Here is a 20,888-nt window from a genome sequence, read left to right as displayed (position 1 = left end):
GCAAAGGGCCAATCTGTTCCTCAGGAAGTCTATCAAACTCTAGTCTAGAGCTGGCCTACAAACATTCTAATCACAGGAGTGAAACCTTAAATTTGTGAGGAGGCCACACTATTTAAGACAGGAGTGTTTGACATGACCCAGGGGCTCAGGAGGAAATGCGGAATGACATGAAAAACAGGAGGAATAGGACTGAACAGGTGGAGCGAGCCGAAGGAGATGTTGCTGCCCTTGCAGGCTATGAGAAAACGGCGAGAAGGAAAATACTTGAGCCCCGTGACGATCTTTAATGCTGAGCTCCGTGTATACTCCTTGCCTACACGTTGCCACTCTGGCAACGGACATCCCGAGATCGGCACCGCTGCGGTTCTGACCTGTTCGACAGGCAGGAGCCTATCGAAACATACAGGGCACCCAAACGCCTGTGCCGCGGGGGTTGACGGGACACAGGGGACACAAGGGGGACAAGAAGGGACACAAGAGGGACACGGGGGACACGAGGGGACACGCGGTGGCCGCAGGAGGCCTCGCGCCCTCGCCCCCCCCCGCGTCTCCCCGCGGCTCGAGCCACCCCCGCCCCCGGCCGCTCCCCGGCGGCCGCCGATTGGCTGCGGGCCTCACGCGAGCGGCGCGCGGGGGGGGGTGTGTGGGGAGAGCGGCCGTGCCCGCGAGTAACCCCGGCGCGCGCAGCGCCCCGCGCGACCTCTTCCCCGGCACCGGCGGTGACGCGGCGGCCGCGCGCGCCCCGCGCCCCCTCCCTTGCGCCCCCTCCCTTGCGCTCCGCTCCGCGCGCGCGCTGCAAAGATGGCGGCGCTGAGTAAATCCATTCCCCACAGCTGCTACGAGATCGGGCACACCTGGCACCCGCAGTGCTCCTGGGCTGTGCTGCACGTCACACAGAGCGCCCTGGCTGAGTCCCTCCGCATCTACGGCACCCTCTACCTGGTGGGTGCGGGTGTGTATGTAGGGCGGCCCGGCCTAGAGCGGGGGCTGGCCTGGGGGAGCAAGGGCAAAGAGGGGTGTCAGAGAAGGGGGAGCTTGGCCTTGGTTTTGGGTGGAACGTCGTGAAGGATACCAGAGCAGGAAGGAGCCTGGCCTGGGGTGAAAGAGGGGGGTATAGAGGACAAGGTGAGAGCCTGGCCCGAGGCGAGCGGGAAGGGCACTGGCGGTGTTTGGGAAGGGCACAAGCGGTGTCAGGGCGAGGGGAGTCTGCCCTGGGGTGGGTGGGAATAGGTTGTGTTGGGAGGGAAAGGGCAGGGGAGAAGTCAAGGGGCAGCCTGACCTTGGGGTGAGGGGGCAGAAGAGCAAAAAGGGTGCACTGGGGGGAGGAGGAGGTCTGGTGCTGGGGACAGAGGGATGGCAGTGGGGGCAGCTTGGTTTGAGGGTTGGAGGGTTGTCTGCGGGGGAGAACCAGATGTCTGAGGGGGGAAGAGCATGATGGGGAGTGTGTTGAATCTGGGCCTGCGAGGGCAGAATAAGGGCATAGGGGATGGTGGGGTCTGGAGGCATAACATGCTGTGAGAGGGGTGAAGCTGGTGGGATAGGAGGGCATGGGCACAGCCTGAACATCATATTTTTGCCCTCTTCCATTACATATGATACCTAGATAAAAAGACTTAATGTTTGCCTGGGAGGCTGGCATTGTGTCTTCGGAAGTAGCAAGTGTAATGCACGTGTGTCTTGCTGTTGGAGACACCTTGGTAATCAGTGCCTTAGGATCTAGGAGAGTCCATTGCATAATGAAGCAAGACTAAAAAAAAATACATCAAGGCTGAAGGAGTCTAGGTACTCAGAGAGTATCCTACAGGTGAGGTATCTTAGCTTGGTCATGCAGTTAGACTTGGTTATATCACCTCAGTTGCAGTTGGTACACTTCCAGCAAATTAGGGTGTCGGTAGAGGAGCTGGGATCTATTTGCATCCATCTGTGTAAACATATTCTGAAAGCCAATCTAAGCTGGAATTGCTGCAGGTGAGCACTTCAGTCTGTCTTCACCTCTGTGCTTGTCCTGTAGTGGCACGTGGGGGATTGAGTGGTGAGCTGGCTACTGAGCTGCCTCCAAACTCTGCACTTTCAACTCTGTACCGGGGCTGGTGCAACAAAATTATCAAGCTATGTAATAAAGAGAAAGGAAGGAGTGGGGCTGCGGCAGTCCTGGCATAACTCAGTTAAGCTCCCATTGAAGTGCTCTTTGAGTAAAAATTGTGACAACGTCCATTAGTATGATAAAAAAGAGAGTGACTGGTAGCAGTGTGAACCTGAGGAGTTATCATGTCTGACAGTAAACATTTTCACTCTGAACTGATGCAAACACAAGTGGCAGCTGTTTGTGTGAGCATACAATAAGCTGGATCAGGAAATGAATATAAAGAACACTCCATCTCCTCCTCTCCCTCTCCCCAGTGTTATTTTCTTTGTATCTATTTTCTGATCTGCTTTGCTCTATGGGAACATAAATACTTGTACCAGCAGAGAATGGGTGTGAAATGAGCCATGAGAGGTATAGTGGTGATCTGTCAGGCAAAAGATAAAGCAGCTTAAACAATTCCATAATTAAATCAAAGTTCCCCAGCAGCCAAACCTGGTCAAGAGATTCTGCTCGTAACTCTGTTACAGTTGACTCAGTTGTGCAGTCATGGGTTAGGGAGAAAGCTCCCACTTTTTATTTCTCTGAAAAAAACCCCAAACCTAAAAATCCAAAATGTTTTCCTCGTATGTTTTGCATTGTGACCCCATAAACAGTTATATCTTGTCACAAACCCAGAATGGGGTGGAAACCTTCTCAACCAATGTCCTGCTGTACTGTAAAACCTCTGCATCAGTTTTTACACTGCCTTCTTTGCAGTTTTTAATTTCTCCTAGGTTTTTGTTGACAGTGTTTAACTTGATTAAAAGCTGAGTTGCTCTAAAATCTTGCTGCTATCTAATGAGAAAGGAAGCACTTGCCAGCCTCTATTCCCAGACACATAACTGTACTTCTTCCTTTGTGTGTCCTGGACCTCATCTTTCCATGAGCAGGTTTGATTCATTCGCTGACCCAGAAGAGGCTACTCCTCTGCTTTTAGCTGGGCTAATTTTCAGCTACATTAATGAATAGAATTGATTTATTAAGCAGAATTTGACGAGCATCAGAGCCAGAAAGGGTGCAGTGGGGACTGCAGAGGGGGAAGCAGAGGCTTTCCACATTAAGTAGCTTGGCAGGGAAAGGACAGTCCTGAATTAAGAGAATCATCACAAAATTCATTCTTTGCTGGACTTACAGCTGTGCTTGAAAACCTTGTATTTGTAAATGAAATATCACAGTTGGACAACACAAATGATCAGACCTTTTCTGTATTCTGAGGTTCACGTAAGGGGATGGACTTAAGTTATTTTATCTTAATAGTTATATCAGTGCATGTTCAGAATGTTTCTGGTAGTGCTTAGTCCCAGTCCTTTGTAGAGCTCAGCAACAAAAAAATGCACTTCATTTTTCTATGTCAAGCCTGTAAAATGGCTTCTGATTGTTCCTCCTGTTGCCACAAGCTAATAACTAAGGAAGGGAGATGAAAGAGTTTGCTTTCACAAAAGCTTGTGTAGAGATGAATGAGAATGAATAGATGAGAATAAATTGTCAGAAGTTGTTCTGTGAGAGAACGTGGTTAGGGACAGTTACAGTCCAGAGTCCAAATTCAAAACAGCTACACTCCACATCTCTTAAATGTTTTGTTGCTCTTCAGTCAGTGGGGACTGATGGAGTCAAATTAAGTGGTGCTAGTATTTGATAAGTGAAATACCGGCTCTCAGTAAGTGGTTGTATAGAGTCTTTGCTTATAAGTAGTTCTCTACTGTTTGTTTAGTTGTTTTTTTTTCCTCTTTTTAGTAATTGTGCTTGAGTTTTTTTTTTAGTTGGGAAAAGGATAACCTTGAGTCGTACTTTCACTGTCTTTATTTTTGCTCCAGTACGAATTGATTGCATTAGCAAAAATAGGTTTTACATCTAAATTGAATTGCCCCTCCCCTTACGAAGTGGCTGACAAGAATGCCTATTTTGTAATTAAGACTGCTTGTGTTTCACAACCCAAGTGTCCCAATATGCAAGTCTTCTGAGACCCACTTAAAAACAACAGTTAAAGTGGCTTAACATTTATACCTCCAAAAGAAACCCCGAACTTCCATAAGCCTTATAATTACCATTTTTAAAAACTTTCTGCCTTGATATCTTAAAACTTCAATGAAGTCCTTTGTCAGAGTTTGCTGTACTTTGTTCCACTTATACTTCTTTTTTAGATTAGTGAAAGCTACACAAAATGTGAAGCTGTCATCTTGTATTTTTAAATTTGAAGAATTCAGATTTCTAGGAATTCAGAGAGGTGAGGAAAAGAGAATGATTGGACAGGGAAATGGCGTGAAGTTGGGGAAGGGCTGGAATACTGGCTTTCAGTTGTCTCTGCTTCTGTTTCCCAAGATTTCTGTTGATTTCACATGGGTAATCTGGCATTTATCACATGCATTAAAGCAACGTCCACTCTTTCCTGAGTGTTTTTATGTTTTAGACACTTGTTTGATGATAGTTTTGCAGTAGATAGGTGTGCTTAGTTGTTTTTATGAAGTCTTTGCAGGGTATCAGAGATAATCTGATCAGATGGTAACATTTTCTCCTAATTAAATAAGGTAAAAACCATTTGTTTGCTACTTTGCTGTTGAGGTAATTCTTCTAACTTTTTGCTTGCAGGATGGCAAGGGTCATTCGTGCCATTCACCTTTTCTTTCTCTTAGTCTGATCGTGTATTCTCCTCACCTAATTTAAGATAGGGTCCCTCCCTGCCTCTCCAGTTTAACTTCTGTCCTTCTCCTTTTCCTTTCAAACACAGGTATTCCTCTCCAGCACCAGCCCCTTCCCACCTTACACCTGCTACCTTTCCTTCACCTCTGCTGCTGAAGGACACAGCCATGGCACAGCTTGAGCACTGACCATTTTGTGGTTCAAGCTGACTCTTGGCTTGCTCCTGGCTGACTCCAGACGTGTCTCTCCCAGGCAGATGTGCTGGCATAGAGAGGAGCAGCAGGCCCAGTGCTGTGTGGGTGCCAGTGGCTCTGTTTCACATGTCCTCTGGACCGAGGGATGGTTCAACCAATTCCTTAGGAGAACAGATGTGACCAGTCTGCTGCTCCAGTACAGTTTTTAATGTTCCTTGGGGCTTGCTCTATTTTAATATGTCTTCATCCTTGCACCATATCTGCTCCTTGCTGTGCTTATAAATAACCTTCAGGTTCTTAGATGCCAATTGCTTTTTTCTCTTTCTGTGTCAAAAGGTTTTTCTCCTACTTAGGATTCCAGTGCTCTTGTCTTCCTAGGCCCTATTTGACCCCTCAGTATCTGTATTCTGTATCTTAATCTGCATTATTTATTTTGTAAGCTCCTTAGGAATAGGACAGTGTTGTATATCATACTGTCAGAGACACAAATGTGGCCAGCAATGGACAGTATCAGTGGGAAGGACATTGGTACGAGTACAGCATGGGCCAGGGAGCTGCAGTGCAAGGTGCTTGTGGCAGCTGGAAAGTCCCTTCACAGGTAGATCACTAATTGACTGGAGGTAATAACAAGAACAACTCTAATTATTGCACTACTGAATTATTTTGAGAACTGTTGTATGGAAAACAGAATCACCAGCCAAAGGTCGAGGTGAGGCAGAGCGAAGTGTGAGTCTCACATCACTTTCCTGGCCATGTGCACATTGCTGTAGGGTTGGGCTGCAGGTTGTCCCCAAGGATGGACAGTGCACACTGACCATGCTGCTGCTGCTTCAGGTGTGCTTTGTGTGCAGTTTCTCTTGGGGAGAGCTGTTTGAACTGGTCCTGAGCAAAGCTGGGGAGCCAGCTCACACTAAAATGGATCCTCTCTTGTCTGCCACTGTAGGCACGGTCGTCACGTGTCATCTTTCTGAGGTGTGCGAGAAGGCTGCACTGGCCACATTGTGTTCTAAAATAGTCCAGAATTACTGGGTATATTAAAATGTGCTTTTTGTTTGTTTGTGCTGCAAACCAATGTGTATTTGGAAGTAGGGTGGGGAGACTAAGAAGGATGTTATTGTTATTCTGGAATATGCTTCTGTGTGCCCGCTTGGATCTCTGGGTTGGGCCATTAAGAATCTCTGTTCTGTCAGGACAGCAGCTACCTGTAGTTGCTGTGATAGTGGTGTGTGATTGCCTTGTTTTGGATATCTGCTCATCTTAGTACTGTGCAGTGTCCTGTATCTCTGCTGTTTTATGAATGACATGCAGGTCAGTGTTGTCTTGCCCTTAGATTCTTCTGGAAACTGAGTTAAATATGACTAAAACTAGCCTAAATGTTGCTGAAGTAAGAACCTGAGACTTCTTCATTTCAGGCTGTGATCATTCTGCTCTGCTCAGGTGGCTTTTGGGCCACATTATAAAATTCTTTCATAAATTGAAAATAAGCTTTTGCTGAGGTACTGAGAATTTAGAAAGAATCACACAATGAATTTAGGTGGACTGAAGAATTTATGCTCAAAGATGCAAGGAACCTGCATCATGGAATGGTGGAAACCAGGGAAAGCCTCTACCTTGACTGAACTTTGACTGAGCAAAGATCTTGGTAAAGACACTGCAAATACTGGGAACCAGCAGAAGTTGTTAAAGGGTCTGTTTATGGGGGAGATGTAAATCTGTTCCCTTAAGTTGTTACAGCTGTATAGTAGAGTGCAAGATTTTCAGGGTGGGAGGAAAATGCTTGGAAATTATGCTGAGTTAGACACTTAAAGAGGAATGAGAAATAGTCCCCTACTCATTTAAGTAGAAGGGAAACAAATGGTAAAGATAAGTTGTCATGGAATGAGAGTGATGCCAGGATTGAACATAGTTTAGGTGTCTTTCAAAGAGCACATGAGTACTGTTTGTTTCCTTTTTAGATCCATTGGATGATATGGAAAATTTTAAAAAAGCTGAATTGAAACAACCCAACCCGCTGACAGAGATCCTCAGATAACATCTCGCAAGAGACAGGGGAACTCAGAGGGCAGGAGGCACACACTCTTCCTCAGAGTATTGCAGGAAAATTAAACAATCTGGAAGCCAAGTTTTGTAATCTGTGAAATCAGGAGGGACGAGCTAACTGAGGAAAAACAAATCTGAGTGTTTCAGAGGAGGCACGAGAAACAAATTACTGATTTGAACAAGTGTCTTCAAAACCCAAATGTTACCTGAGAGCACTTTGAGGTTAGGTTACTCCAAAGCACTTAAAAATAATTTTTATAAAGCAAAAGACTAATGTTCTTGTAAAATTCATACACAATTGCAAACGGTTATAAAAAAATGTAAATAGTTGAATATAATTATGAAAAAAATCTGACATAAATTTGTAGCTCAGCCTGCCACTTGAGCAATCTGAGATATTTTCTCAATTGGTTTAAATACTGGGGATTGCTTTGCTTTTAGCATGCACACGTGGCTTAATTTATAAAATTTTCCTTGGGTTTTTAATGACTTGCAGCATACGGATTGTATAAACCATGTACACAGCATTATTGATCATCTCTAAATTTGAATTTTAGAGGTGCCTAAACATGACAGATAGCCATGCTTATAAATGTTATTGAACTCTGCCTTCCTGGAGATTTGGCAAACTGAATATTTCTGTAGTTTTTTTTTTTCCTTTTTTCCTTTATTTTTCTTCCTTTTCAATAGAAGTTTGTTATGATGTGCTTGATTTTAGTTGTGTATTGGGAGGGAATGGTAGAGTGACAATAGTGCTTTTTTCCATTTTTCACCAATCAGTGCTGTATGTGTTGTCTAATTTCATTAAAATTTGATGGAGGGGTAGTGTTCTTAAAGAAATATACCTTGTACAAACTTAAGAAATGGTTGTTTGATGGAGGAGGCAGAGAAGAATGATGTTGTACATGACAGCATAGTTGGCACAAGGTCTGTGGTTTTTTTATCCTTCTGTGTAACCTGTCAGACTGTGTACATTGGTCAGCCAATTAGCGCATTCATTAAGTCAAACCATCCTTAGTGTGCAATGCCTCTTGTGGAATCTGTAGTTCCAGGGATATAGGTGAAGGCTGAGGGTACTGGAGGTGAAGCTGAGGTTATTGTGGTTGGATGATAAATACTTGTAGGCGTTACATGACACATCGTTAAAATAATCGGGCCTGGCTGCTCCCTCAGATCCTGGCAAAAGTTGGGTTTGAGTCTCCTGTTCCTTTTCTGCTGGAACACTGATAGCCTGCTTCAAAGTCTTGCTCTAGACCACGTGGCTGTGTTTTAAGGATGGTATTAGAATTGCATATATTCTTTCGGTGGTTAGGCCAGAATAAATACTTTCTGATTTCTTAGTTCTGTGGGGCTTAACATTTGTATATAAAGACTAAATTAAAAACAAAAAAAAAGGACTTGGTAATGCTATTCTGCAGACTCATGGTATCCTGAAGTGGTGGGCTGATTTTTCATAGTTACATTTTTTATGTTGGAGAGTCAAAATGCAGTTGTGTGAATTCTGTTGCTAATGCCAGAAAATATTTTTTCTGTCTGTTTCTTTATTATTACCGAGCAGGTTTTTTTTTTTTTTTTTTTTTTTTTTTTTTGTACTTCAGACATAAAATACAGTAGATCTTAGAGTTCAGATCATTAACAATGTTTATTCTTGGAGTGACTAGTGTATTACTTCAGGAGTATTTGTATTTGATTTGAGGGGTGCTCTAGTTCCAACTTTCCTCTGTATTGTACTGCACATAAAATGTCTAAACCCCACATTGCTTTCTTCTACTTTCATTTCTATTCACATGAGAACAGTCTTACAGATGTTGAAGCCTGTCTCTTGTGGTCTTTCTCCCTGTTCTAAGTATAATTTCATAGCAATTTTTTAAATGAGTTAAATAGGGTTTTTCATGTATATGAACACTTCCTGTCTATTTCAAGATTGCAATGGCCAAAGGGTTTTAGTAAGAGTTACATCAGAGCTTGTAGGGGAAATGGGGCAATTACCATTGGAGAGGAAGTCTGTGGGCAGTTTACCTTGGGTTTGTGACCAGGAGAAGGAGAAATCTTCCAGTCTGGGCTATGTGTATAAAAGCTAATCAGCGGTTAGGGGATAGTTTTGGTGCTTGAGTATCTGAGGATTTTGCAGGGCAGGTTTGTTTTTGGTGATGTCTTCTGCTGTGGTAGCTGTCGTGTGTTAATCCTGCTGTTCTTTCCCTGTGTTTATAAGGAATGAGGGTGTGGTGTTGCCTCCGAAAGCCTCCTGACACTGCCAGGCCTGCATAAAGCATAGTTGAATTTTGGGTTTCAAGTTGTGTGCAGAAGCAAGGAAAGGAGTTACTTTTCTTAAAAATAAGTCAAGAGTTTTTCTGTTTTCAGCTTTCCCACAGGTGGTAATGGGACACCAGGCAGTGCTGGATCAGTCTTCAGGTGTGGAAAGAAAATTTTCTTTCCTGCATGCTTCACTTTTCTTATTCAAGAGGCTTTGCATGACCACATTCTTAGTACCAAAATAATCATGTTTGGGGCCAGAAATATTTTCTCTGGAAGTCAGGCTGGCAGGTATTTAATCCCCTGCTCCTTCCTCCTGCGTGTGTAGGGCATAGATGTCACACAAGATATAGTTTATCAAATCAATTTCTCACTTTTATATGTTATTAAAGAGTAATGTATTTGTCTTGTCTGACTGCAGCTGCAAAATTTTGGTTGTCTGAGAACTGCAGTGTTGTGATCTACTTGCATTTTGTCCAGACGCACCTACTCTTACCCTCATAATATCCAGTGATACACAGATTATATAGTTTAACAATGCAACTTGAAATTTTTCTGACTATTTCTTAATATTTTAACATAACTGATCTTTTTAGGAATTCAATATGTTACTTTCAGCTTTCTTACTGAAACTTTCTCCCTGTTACCTTTTTTTATCTCTGCTCTCTATGTTTTTAATGATGACATATCTAGGATTCTTTCAGATTAATCCTTTGTGTCCCTGTTGATCGTTTTCTTTCCTCTAACTGCAATTCATTTGTTTCTTCTTCTGCAGTGTATCTGCATTTTCTGCAGACTTCTGGACTGAAGGGGGGCCAAGAGCTAGAACTTGTGGATGTAAATAAAAGAAAATTAGAAAGTTCTAAAAACTTTGGACATTCTTAGGCCATCTGCCCTGTGGCAGTGCATAATTTGTTTTAAATTCCCCTTTGCTCGTAGTTGTTGAGTGTTGAGCATCTAGAAAAGTGTTCCTTATGGGAGATTGGGAAAGACAGGATTTATTAGCTGTCTGTATTAGAAGATGAGAAGGTAAAAAAGCAAAGCTGGACTCCCTATCCTGTTTCTAGAGCTCTGATAGCTTGAGTTCTGCTGGTTTTGAGAGAGAAGAAAATGAATTTAAATAGCAGGAAGGGCTGCAAAAGCTGTTATGGGCAAACAGCTCAGCTGCTGGTATGAACTGTGGATAATAAGTACTCAAGTCTGTTTACTGCTTACATAGGCCAAATGAAGACTGCTTCTGCAGGCTGTACTACTGCTTAAAGTTTCTCTTTAGTGCATGAAACATCGTAGTGTAAGAAAACTGAAACTGTGGTGAAAGGAAAACAATCAATTTTAGTTTTTGAAATGTGGGTTTTCTTTATTACCTTCCAGGTGTTTTGGAATTCTTGCAAATTAAGTTACAAGGAGGATTATACTCTACCCTGATGCAAATGCCTAATTCTTAATAGGGTGGGAATTCTTCTTGAACAATAAATAGCTAAATCTTTAACATTATGTAAGTCTTTCAAACCTGGACATTCTTTACCTGCAGAGAGCAAATCTGCTTGAGAAAGTGTCATTAATTGTTACTTTAGTGTCATTGGCAAGCATAGGAGATTTTAAGAGTGACTCAGTATTTTGTGGAAAGCCAGAGTAGGAAGTTTCAGCAGGTCTGTATTCCTAAGCCGCTGTTAGTCAGGGCAAGTGCTGGAGCATTCTTCACCCTGAGGTGGGTAAGGCTGCACTGCTGTGGTCTGCCTGGAGAAGTCACGAATAAAGTGAAACCTGTTTCTGAATCCACTGGCATTCAGTAGAGTCTGCTCTCCCTGGTTCCAGACATTCTTTTAGGCAGTCGTCTTCTTGTAAAGGGTAATAACCAGGAGAAGCACCATGGCTTCAGAAATAAAGTAGAGAGACACGCAGCACTGGACATGGATTTTGCTTTTCTCTCCGCTGAAAGGATGGTCTTAGAGTAATGTGAGAAGTGTGTTGCTTCTGTTCCTTAGATTATGGCGGATTGGCTGGGTTAGGAGGTGAGATGAGGCAGCACAGGCAGTGGGAGATTGAGGGGAGGCAGCATTGTGTCTGTGTTTCATTGAGCAGCAGACACTTGTGGCTGTACTGTCTTACTAAAGCTGAACATCTACAATAATTTTTAAGTACTGAAGAATTTTATTCCGTAAAATTATTGTTACTGCATCTCAAAAAGAGAAGAGTGAAACTAAGAAATTATGGAGAGGGTGAAAAGAGCAATGGGAGGTATTGGGCCATTCCTGGATACAGAGTAGTAAACTGTTTGGATGAGTTACGTCAGAATTACAGTCCTTCATTCTTGTAGGGAGTAACAGCCCAAACTAACTTTTACAACTATCAGCACTAAGATCCTGATACAGACCACCCTGAGGTTTCTAAATAAAGGTGTCCTAGGATTCCTGTGCTCCTTTTGTAGCTGGAGAGCCAAGACCATAAGGTCAATGAGACATTCTTTTCTGTCTGTCTGACTCTACAGAGAGTCTCAGGTTACTTACAAACCTCCTACATCTGTTAGCATCTTCGTGGACATTAATAGTTTGCCAAGGAAGTACCTACTGGATGTCCTGATGCCTTTTCCTTCCATGCTGTCTGCTACTGATATCCACTGCTAAGCCTGAGCAGTGCATTTTTGTAAGAGTTTGATTTTCATCACAATGTCCTCCCAGCTTGCTCGAGTGAAGTGTATCCCAGTGGGAGCCATGAACTGCTGCAGTCTGACGTCAGATTTTATAATCTTTCTGTCTTTACAACCTCAACTTTAATAATACTTTTCTGAAATGTGTTAAACTGATAGGGAGAGCAAAGTGGTGCCAGGAGGTATCTCTGGTATATTTTCCATGTAATTGCACCATTGGTGGTGGAGGAGAGAAACTCCATAGTCTGCTCCTGCCTGTTTTCAGCTGTACACAACATTTAGCTTAGTTGGTATCTATAAAGCCCTTAGAAAATTATAAGCTTTTTGTTTTAGTGGGTGTGCATTAAGCTCTATTGCTCTCACGCATACATCTCTTTCAGTTACCGTGAACAATTTTCTTTTGAATGGTTTGTGTGTTGTTCTTTCTGGTTCTTTGCTACTTTTCACTTGGGAGTAGGATAGTAAAGAGAAGGGAAACCAGAAATTTACATTAATCTAAAACTTGTTGGAGACATTACAGAAGTAAATTTTTTACTTTGATTTAACATTAATATATAAGATACCAGTATTTTTGTGCTGCACTTCTGACACTTTGGTCTGAGGAAGCAAGGCTTCACACTTAGGTATAAAGGCTATGTTCTTAAAATGAAAAAAAATGTTATTTTGCTCCAGTGTTGTGACCTTCATACAACATGCTAGAAATAGCTGAGAAGATAGCAACTAGTTATCCAGCGTTTAGACTATATTAAGACTTTCCTTCAACAGATAGATTATCTGGATTGCATTATTGCCTAATCCATTATGCTTTAAGCAGTCTTGACACTTGATTAAGTAACGTGTAAATCTGTTTTCAGAAGTCTGTTCATGCATGTATTTTTTCTTAATCCTTAGTTCAAGCTTCATTTTGGAAACAGATTTTGGCAGAACTTTTCTTTAGTTAGTTTTACCAGAATCCCTGGCTCATCTCTGATTTGATGTTTTGATGGCATCTGCTTGCTATTCAGTACGAGTGGACAGTGTTTCAGAAGAATAGCTCTCTCTTACTACCAAGACCTTGAGAGAGGTTGGCAGTACCAATTTGACAAGACGTCTGTTCTCATCAACACCAGCAGTATGTAGCTTGCTCTGTTTGGAACTTCTCTAAGCATTGACTGAAAACTCATGCCAGTTTAGAGACTCCCTGGGAGATCAGTGCAGATAAAGATAATAATGCTATTAAAATGAAAAAACAATAGAATCTGTCTCATGGTGGACCAAAATTATACTTTCATGGAGTCACAGAAGCACACAGGTTGAAGGGACCTTTGACCTGTGGTCAAAGCAAGGCCAGTTAGATGAGGTTGCTTGGGGACTTTTCTCATTAAGTTTAACAGATCTCCTTTAAAAAGATTAAAGTGATGGAGAGTCCATAATCACTCTGGGCAACTTGCTCCAGTATTAAGCCACCCTCAAGTGAAAATTTTTCTTCTTCAGGTCTAATCTGAGTTTTCCATATTCGAACTGTCTGTTGCCTCTGGTCTTACCCCTGGGTACCTCTGAGATGAGCCTGGTTTGCTACACCTCCACATTAGCTATTTGCAGAATTTCTATAGAAAAAAAGGGTTTGAGGACCTTCAGTGTTTGAGTCATTAAATAGATATTCTTTATAATACATGAGACATACATTTAACTGGCCAAAAAGAATGTTTATTTTTTAGATTGCTATAGGCAGTTTTTTAGATCATACACAATTTCAGTAAAATTTCTCAGGAATTTGTTGTTCTTCCCAGCAAATGGCGAACATTTTTTGGAGGACTTGCAGTGGGTTAATTGGAGTAGAAAAGATTTAAAAACGCATCATTACTTCATAGACACTGTGTAAGGCCTGTATTTGGATTACTTTAGTGATAATGACTGACCATAATTATGTGATAGTCCAATTGTCTTGAAGATAAAACTCGGTGTAAATTTACCACATCTTAGAAGTTTTGATATCTGGCAGACAATGTTTCTGACAATTATGGCCAATGGTAACAAGGTAATAAAATTCCTCCTATACTTCCTATTTAGGATTGCTTGATGTACTTCCTGGTATAAACGTTGTAACGGCTGGAACAAGTTCAAAGGAAATCTTTGTGGTATTTTTCATAAACCCAGCAAATTTAAGAGGCTTTGTTTTACTACTTAAGTGGGCATGTCTCATTTTCCTTATTTTTCCTTACAGTGTGTAAAAAAGAACCTAACTGAATTAAACTTTGTCCTCCCTTTTTTTTTTCCCTTCTTCCTTCCTCAGATTGCAGCTATTCTCAGGAAACGAAAACTTGACTATTATTTGTACAAACTTCTACCTGAGATCTTGCAGTCAACTTCCTTTCTGACGGCAAATGGGACCTTGTATATTGCTTGCTTTTGCATTCTAAGGTTGGTATACTGTCCTAAAAATGAAACGTAATAGTAGAGCTATTTTTGTGCAGCTTTTCGATTTAAATAATAATTTGTCTCTTTTTGTAGTAGGCTTGTTTGTAATGTTTTGCAGAAAAAAAGCTACAGCTGTGCCATCATCTTGATTTCTGCTCTTACCAACTGAATATGAAACTCTGCTTTTTTAAAAAATCATTTTCTTCTAATTTTTATAATTTTTTAAATTAGTAAACAACTCAATCTACCCACTTTGCTGCTTTTTCTCTGTTTTACTAATTCAAAATACATTGTTGCAGGAAATTCAAATAGATTGCTAAAGGGAACCTAAGAAAGCCTAATCTTTCTTTCCTAGAAATAATTGATGTAACTTGATATTGATTTCTATTTTCCTGATGCAGGGGCTGTGATAACTTTTAATTATCCTAAACTTTATCCAGCCATCCAAGTTTGTACTTGCCTTATTGTGGTCATAAATGAAGGAAATCCCAGCACAGCTTCTGGGGTTCTGTAAGATACAGACTTGCTCTGAAAAATGAGTATAAATGGCACTTCTGTATCCTGAGCTGTTTCCAGTGTATATTGCAAGTAACTGTCAGGATGGTTACTTCAGGATGAAGCTTTCCTGTTTTATGAATATGATAATGTCCTATATCTAAATGCATTTAGTGTAAGAGATGTTACACAGACATGTAAAGCCTGCAGTAGCTATGAATTTTTGAAAGTTAACTGGCAGCACACTCAATAGCCCCACTAAAAGATAATCAAACCCATTATGCCCTAATTCTAAATCTGTTTAAAGGCCTCTAAACTTTGCTTCAAAGCTGAAGGAGAAGACTAAGAAGAGGAGGAGCTGCCTGAGGAGTCGTGGAATGCTTTTTAAGTAAATCATTTGCAAAGTTCAAAGTGAATATATAAGTAATGAGCTCTAAAGAATATGTTTTCTAGCAATCTAGTTGTATTAATACTGATTTATCTTTACTCTTCTGAGCTATAGAGTGCTTTTCCTTATGCTGCCATGTATTTGCCTGTAAATCTGCAGTGCCTTACTTCAGTGCTGTAGTTAAATGTTACTTTCTAAATTAAGCTAGTATGTTTTTAAGTTTCATGGTTTTCAGCTATTCCCCTTAGAGAGGATATTAGCCATCTAGCAGATCTATGACTGTGTCTGTGCAAGTAGGTAAGAGATGAGTGTCTTCCAGTGGAGGCAGTTGGTATGGCATCACTTTCACCTATATGGAGCACAGGTGTCTAAAGCTGTTCTGACCTCCCAGGGCCAGATGCAGACTGGGTAATGGAAATGCTACTTAGTCCAAGTGCCCTCCAAGTTCCCTTGAAGCATTGTTTGGGTTGACCTAGGCCAGAGCCATGCAAAGGATAATTCTAACAATTTAATGTGACAAGGGATACCTGCAAATGTTTAACCTGCCATTCTTATAGTTGTGCAGCACAGTAACCCACCAGCATCTCAGGAGCTGTACATGTTTTTTCTGTTGCAAAGAGATTCCCATGAAGAGTTGTCAGCTGTGGCAGAATCCTTGCTGGCAGGGTCTCTGCACAGTGCCCACCACCTACAATTGCGGGACATGCAACTAGAGTTGTTGGCTAGGGAGCTGATTGAAACTGGTGAACTGGAATCACTACTAGAGGCAAAAGAACAAAGTGTTTAGGCAGCCATAGGAATTGTGCCTGTTTTGAAGTACATGAATGTCCAATTATAATGAGTATTTTGCAGCTGTTCCGACCATAATAAAATTCAGAGCCTCAGCAAGTAAATGACTAGGATATGTAAGAGCTATTAAATGACATTTGAAAAAACAATGGATAACATGACTATTAGAAAAGTCATACTTTCCAAATTTACTAGTATGCTTTGAAGAATAAATATGTACCTCGTGATGATTCACCTGGTGCATTTTACATGGATTCCCAGGTGACTGTGACAAGATTTCTTGCTAGGACTCTTCAAGAAGAAGGGTTCTCTGTTTTCCAGGAATTAGTAAATGATTAACAAATAGTTAATATATGTGAAACAAAGCAAGGGATAAATGATTGATTTTTGTAATAGGAAGAGGTTGCCAGTGAAGTTCCTGTTGTGTCCTTTGTTTTGGATATACCTAAAGAATCTGGAAAAGGGGATGAAGACTAATATGAGAGATTGTATGAGATTATTTAGGTTACAGAAATCTACACTCACCCATTTCTGAAATATGTGTTGATTAAAGTCATTTATGAAATTTTATAGAGAAAAGTACAAAGTAATGCTGTGGGAAGAGGAAAAGCATCTCTGTCCTCACTCAAGGATGGGCTTTAAACTAGCTGCTATTAATCGGGTGTTTGAGGGTCATCATGTGTGGCTAATCTGAACAAGTCACTTCAGTACTTGAATATGGTCAAGGAGTGAGTAAGTGTTATTTGGAGAGAAAATGAGAACATGCCAGGAAGCTGAATAAATACATGACACCTTTACAAATTGAGTAATGTATGCCTTTTTCTTTTTAAGAGTTTCTCCTAAGATCATAATGTTGACAAGTCATTCACTTGGAATTACTTAGTATCAACACTGTCATGCAGCTTAAGCCGTATAAGCTTGCTTTTTTTTTTTTAACCAATTTATGAATTTAAAAAAAAAAATATATATTTTTAATATTTTGTTTTGAAGTCATATTATTCCTTGAATTTATTGCTGTGTGATACAGTGTATTTTCAGTAGCCCCTGAGAATAAAAGTAATTGTAAGTGATTTTCCAGGCCAGAATGCAATTTGGTATTGTATGCTTTAATCCATCAAAGAAACGCCAGTACCTCTCTTCCTGCATAACTGTCCTGAGTATTTCTGGATCTGATTTGCAACCATGGAAAGAGATTGTCTGAGACTGTGGAGACCTAGATGCTCTAGATCTGGTCCTACATAGTAACGAGAACTTGGATCTGATAGATTTGTATAGTAGGATACATGCTGCAGATTTTATATCTTTCTTTGGTTGAAAGGTGTATTATAGCCGGAGCAGCAGTAACTCAGAAACAAAGTTGTCCAGCAAGGCCCGTGCAGTTGACTGCTCTTACCCTCCTGGAGTTCTAGACCAAAGCAACAGAGGTTTCTAGCTGCTCATGTTAACTCATATTTACCTGCACAATTCCTGATTTGAGGAGAGCTGCCTGTTTCCTTCTTTTGTAGCACCAAGGAGAAGGTGTACTGGTAGGCATATAGGGTGTCCTGGATCAAATAACTACTTGATCTGTTCTTACCTTTACCAAAGTCCCAGTGAATCTCTAGTCCTTGTGTGTACTAGTCATCCAGTAACAATTAAAAGATCTAAGTATGAAATGTAATTGGGACTGAGACTTCCGGCTCGTGCTAATATATCTTATTGATACTCCTGCACTATTTGCTTCTTTTCAACAAGGGAAAACCACCAAAATTGAAACTGCTGCAAATATTCTCAAGGATGTACAATTTCAGGCAAGAAAATGCAATTAAAATAATTTCAGGGATTGTTTAATATTCTCAGCATTTCACAGGTAGGCAGAATTTCAAAAACATCTAAATCCAGCACTGATTTAGGCTGTGAATAGATGTTCTTGTTCTATAAGGGATTGCCAAGCTAATGTGCCTGACTGTTTTTTCCTCGTGTTTTTTTGCTGAAGTGAACTAGGGCCTATGAACAGCCTGTTCCTTGGCAGAGCAGTGAGGGTGATGTTCTCTGTTACGGATGTGTGACAGGCCAGCTGGGGCTTGTAATGTGTTCTGCTGGTGAGATCCAGAAGACTACATCTGTCTGGGCTTCAGACGGAAGTGCTAGGCTCCAGTGCTGACAAGGATTACATCTGTTAAATGAAAGGTGTGATTTTTAGATGTTTTGTTCTAATAAATGCAAAACCTCATGAAGACATGGATCTCTTAGTCTAGCAACTAGAGTAATTACTAGAGTAATTACGTTTGTCCATGTACAGCTTGTTCATTGAGGAATTAGGTGAAAAAACTCATAGTTCTCATTCCAATTTCTGTCCATACACCATGTGAAAATAACTGCAAATAATAACAAAAACTCATTTTCATTTACTTTAGGAGTAGTTTAGTTGTTTCACTTACTGATTGGACATTTTGATTTCCACTAGGCTTTATTATGTAAAATATGCTACTGTTTCCGAAATCTTGTCAACCCATACATGTTGGATGGATTTGTAAAGGGATTCTTTAAACCGTGCCAAAAGAACAAATTCTTGTTTCTTTCCCACAGAAAAGACATTTGTTCTGTTACTTAACAGGTGTGTCTGGTAAGATGCGTTCATACTTATTAAGATGTTTAAAATGACTTCTCTGAAACTTCATACAGTAATTACTTTCCGAGAGAGTCCTAATAATGAACTTTAGGTCCTGCAGCATTTGGCATTGTCATCCTGAGAAATTATCCTTTTGCAGCCGTGGGAATGAGCAGTGTGTGTAATTGCCATTACATCACTTGCTGCTGATACACTGGCTCTCTTTTCACTTACAAACATAAGCTGGCATTGCTTGCCGGTAATGTTATTTTTGCTGGAGAAGTATGAAATGAGGCTGCTTATGCCTTTTACAGGAAGAATGAAAGGGAGCTAATCAGATGGTGTTGATTAATTATCTCTGTTCTCTCTTCTGTGTTGCCAACATGAAATTTTATATAAGAAAATGTCCTTGTCTACCCTGTTTGTGTTTTCCATTTTGTTTGTTTATTTTGTTTGCTGTGTTTTTGGAAGGGCAGACTCTATTGTGGCACTGTTTTTCCACCAATAGTGGTTATTAGCTGAACAACATTGATATAGTTGAAGTATATTTATCGTCACGCTACCAAATGTCATGACTGTCTATTGTTTGCTTCTGTGATCAGTCTGAATTAGTTTGAAGGTGCAGGTCTCCTGAGCAGACCAAATGTGGTTGGTGACATTGTGTCAGACATGCAGTTTGATTTTCCTCCTTTAACAGTGACCAATTTATAGAAAGATTATCTGTAGAAAGATACTGTCATTTGTGTAACTATTTTTTTTCCAACTGTTATTGTTTTAGGAATTTCAGTAGTTGAAATTGTGGGGACTCTGAATGAAATCCAGATCTAATTGCAAAAAATGAGAGCTTTTCCAGCTTAATAGGACTGGGAAGTCACTGTTGCTTCCACTTGTAATGTAGAGATTGATTTCTTGGCTTACTGTAAATGTGTGTTTTCCTGTTTTTAGCATCAGTGGATTATCTCTTTGGAGTGTGATGTATATTATAATTATTTGATTTGATTTCTGCCTCACCTGATTGCATTGCTGCATTCCACAAAGCACGTCTTCCTGAAGATGTATTTGGACCAGTAGCAGAGAGATAAGCAGATATAAGTTCTTTTAGAAGATTTTTCTGTAATTGATATCTACAACTTTTCAGAAGCTTTCATGCTTTCCTGGAAGAAAACTAGTTATTTAAATTAAATGAATACATTTATGAAGTGTTTCAGGTATTTAATGTTTATGAAACACTTGGGGAACTCCTCTGAGAATTATCCAAGTGTAAAAATATAATTATTAGTGTTTATTAGTAAGTACAGATTAATGTAAAAGGACAAAATTAATAAATCATTTGTAATTTTATGAAAGAGGTGAAATATGGTGTTGTACCTGAATGTTCCATTTGCATGTAATATGTGTACATGTTTCATATATGTTACTTTTTCAGGAAGATACTTGGAAAATTCTACTTTTGGTCTCCTGGCTTTGGTGCTGCTTTACCAGCTTCTTACATGGCTATTCTCATCGAAAGGAAAAGCAGGTAGGGTTTGTGTTTTTGGATTTTCAGTTTTATATAGTAATATTTCTTGTTGTGGTCATTTGTTGAGCGACGTTTGACAATTCAGTAGTTTTGTTTCAGAATGCTGGAAATACAGATCATTTGAAGCAGTGTCTTTTGGAACCTTATATTTCAATCTAGAAAGCTACAGTGAGAAAAACACTTAACAAACATTCAGTTTCCTGTTTATGGTTTGTTTTTGTTCTTTAATATGTAATTGGTTTGCTCAGGATTGCCTGATGAATCTCAGTTGCTTAGGGTTTCCTAATGAAACTGTTGTTTCTTGTTTGTTAAAATATAATTTGAATAACATTTGCAGTTAGTCATAGAGAAGGAGGATGCTGATGAAAGTTGCTGATGACTTAACAATGTGAGATTAGTTAAGGTAGAGGAATGCTAGGATGTTGTGGAAAAAACTGTGGGTGAGCTGAAATAATCCAAATTATTCAATCACGGAGTAAACATATCCCAAGCCAAGTTTTAGGTATGTCAAAGTTCTGTCCTTTTGAAAGAATGCATTAGCGATTGTTTTTGAAGACTGAGGATGTGTAAGAGGTTGTGGAAATGTGGAAGCACTTCCAAATCACTTTCTTTAATGTAACTATAGAGAAAATAATCATAATCAAATTACCAAATAAGTTAATTATCTTTTTGATGTCCTCTCTAGCTGACTGATTTCATCTTACTGTAATTAATTCCTAAGAGGCTGGATACATTTTAGTAGAACTTTGTCTAGTTACATAGACTCCAGCGCTGCCCTTGGCATCAGTGTTTCATTTTGTCATGTGAGCAAATG

General features: G+C 40.3%; 1 protein-coding gene across 2 annotated transcripts in view; it reads left to right on the top strand.

The window, feature by feature from the left end:
* The first annotated feature begins 764 nt into the window (after positions 1 to 764).
* The window catches only part of TMEM135 (transmembrane protein 135), a 172,628-nt gene continuing 152,504 nt past the window's right edge, over positions 765 to 20,888 (top strand). For both annotated transcript variants that reach the window (XM_027744610.2, XM_027744609.2), the window contains exons 1-3: positions 765 to 942; positions 14,169 to 14,296; positions 19,982 to 20,074. In XM_027744610.2, coding sequence (XP_027600411.1) covers positions 802 to 942; positions 14,169 to 14,296; positions 19,982 to 20,074 — 362 coding nt within the window. In that variant the 5' untranslated portion in view covers positions 765 to 801. The remainder of the gene's footprint in view (positions 943 to 14,168; positions 14,297 to 19,981; positions 20,075 to 20,888) is intronic.

The sequence above is a fragment of the Pipra filicauda genome, unplaced genomic scaffold (genome assembly GCF_003945595.2).
Source record: "Pipra filicauda isolate LSUMZ 115617 unplaced genomic scaffold, ASM394559v2 scaffold141_size4267151_pilon, whole genome shotgun sequence".
NCBI classification, from domain to species: Eukaryota; Metazoa; Chordata; class Aves; order Passeriformes; family Pipridae; genus Pipra; species Pipra filicauda.
This window is presented reverse-complemented; position numbering and strand designations above follow the sequence as displayed.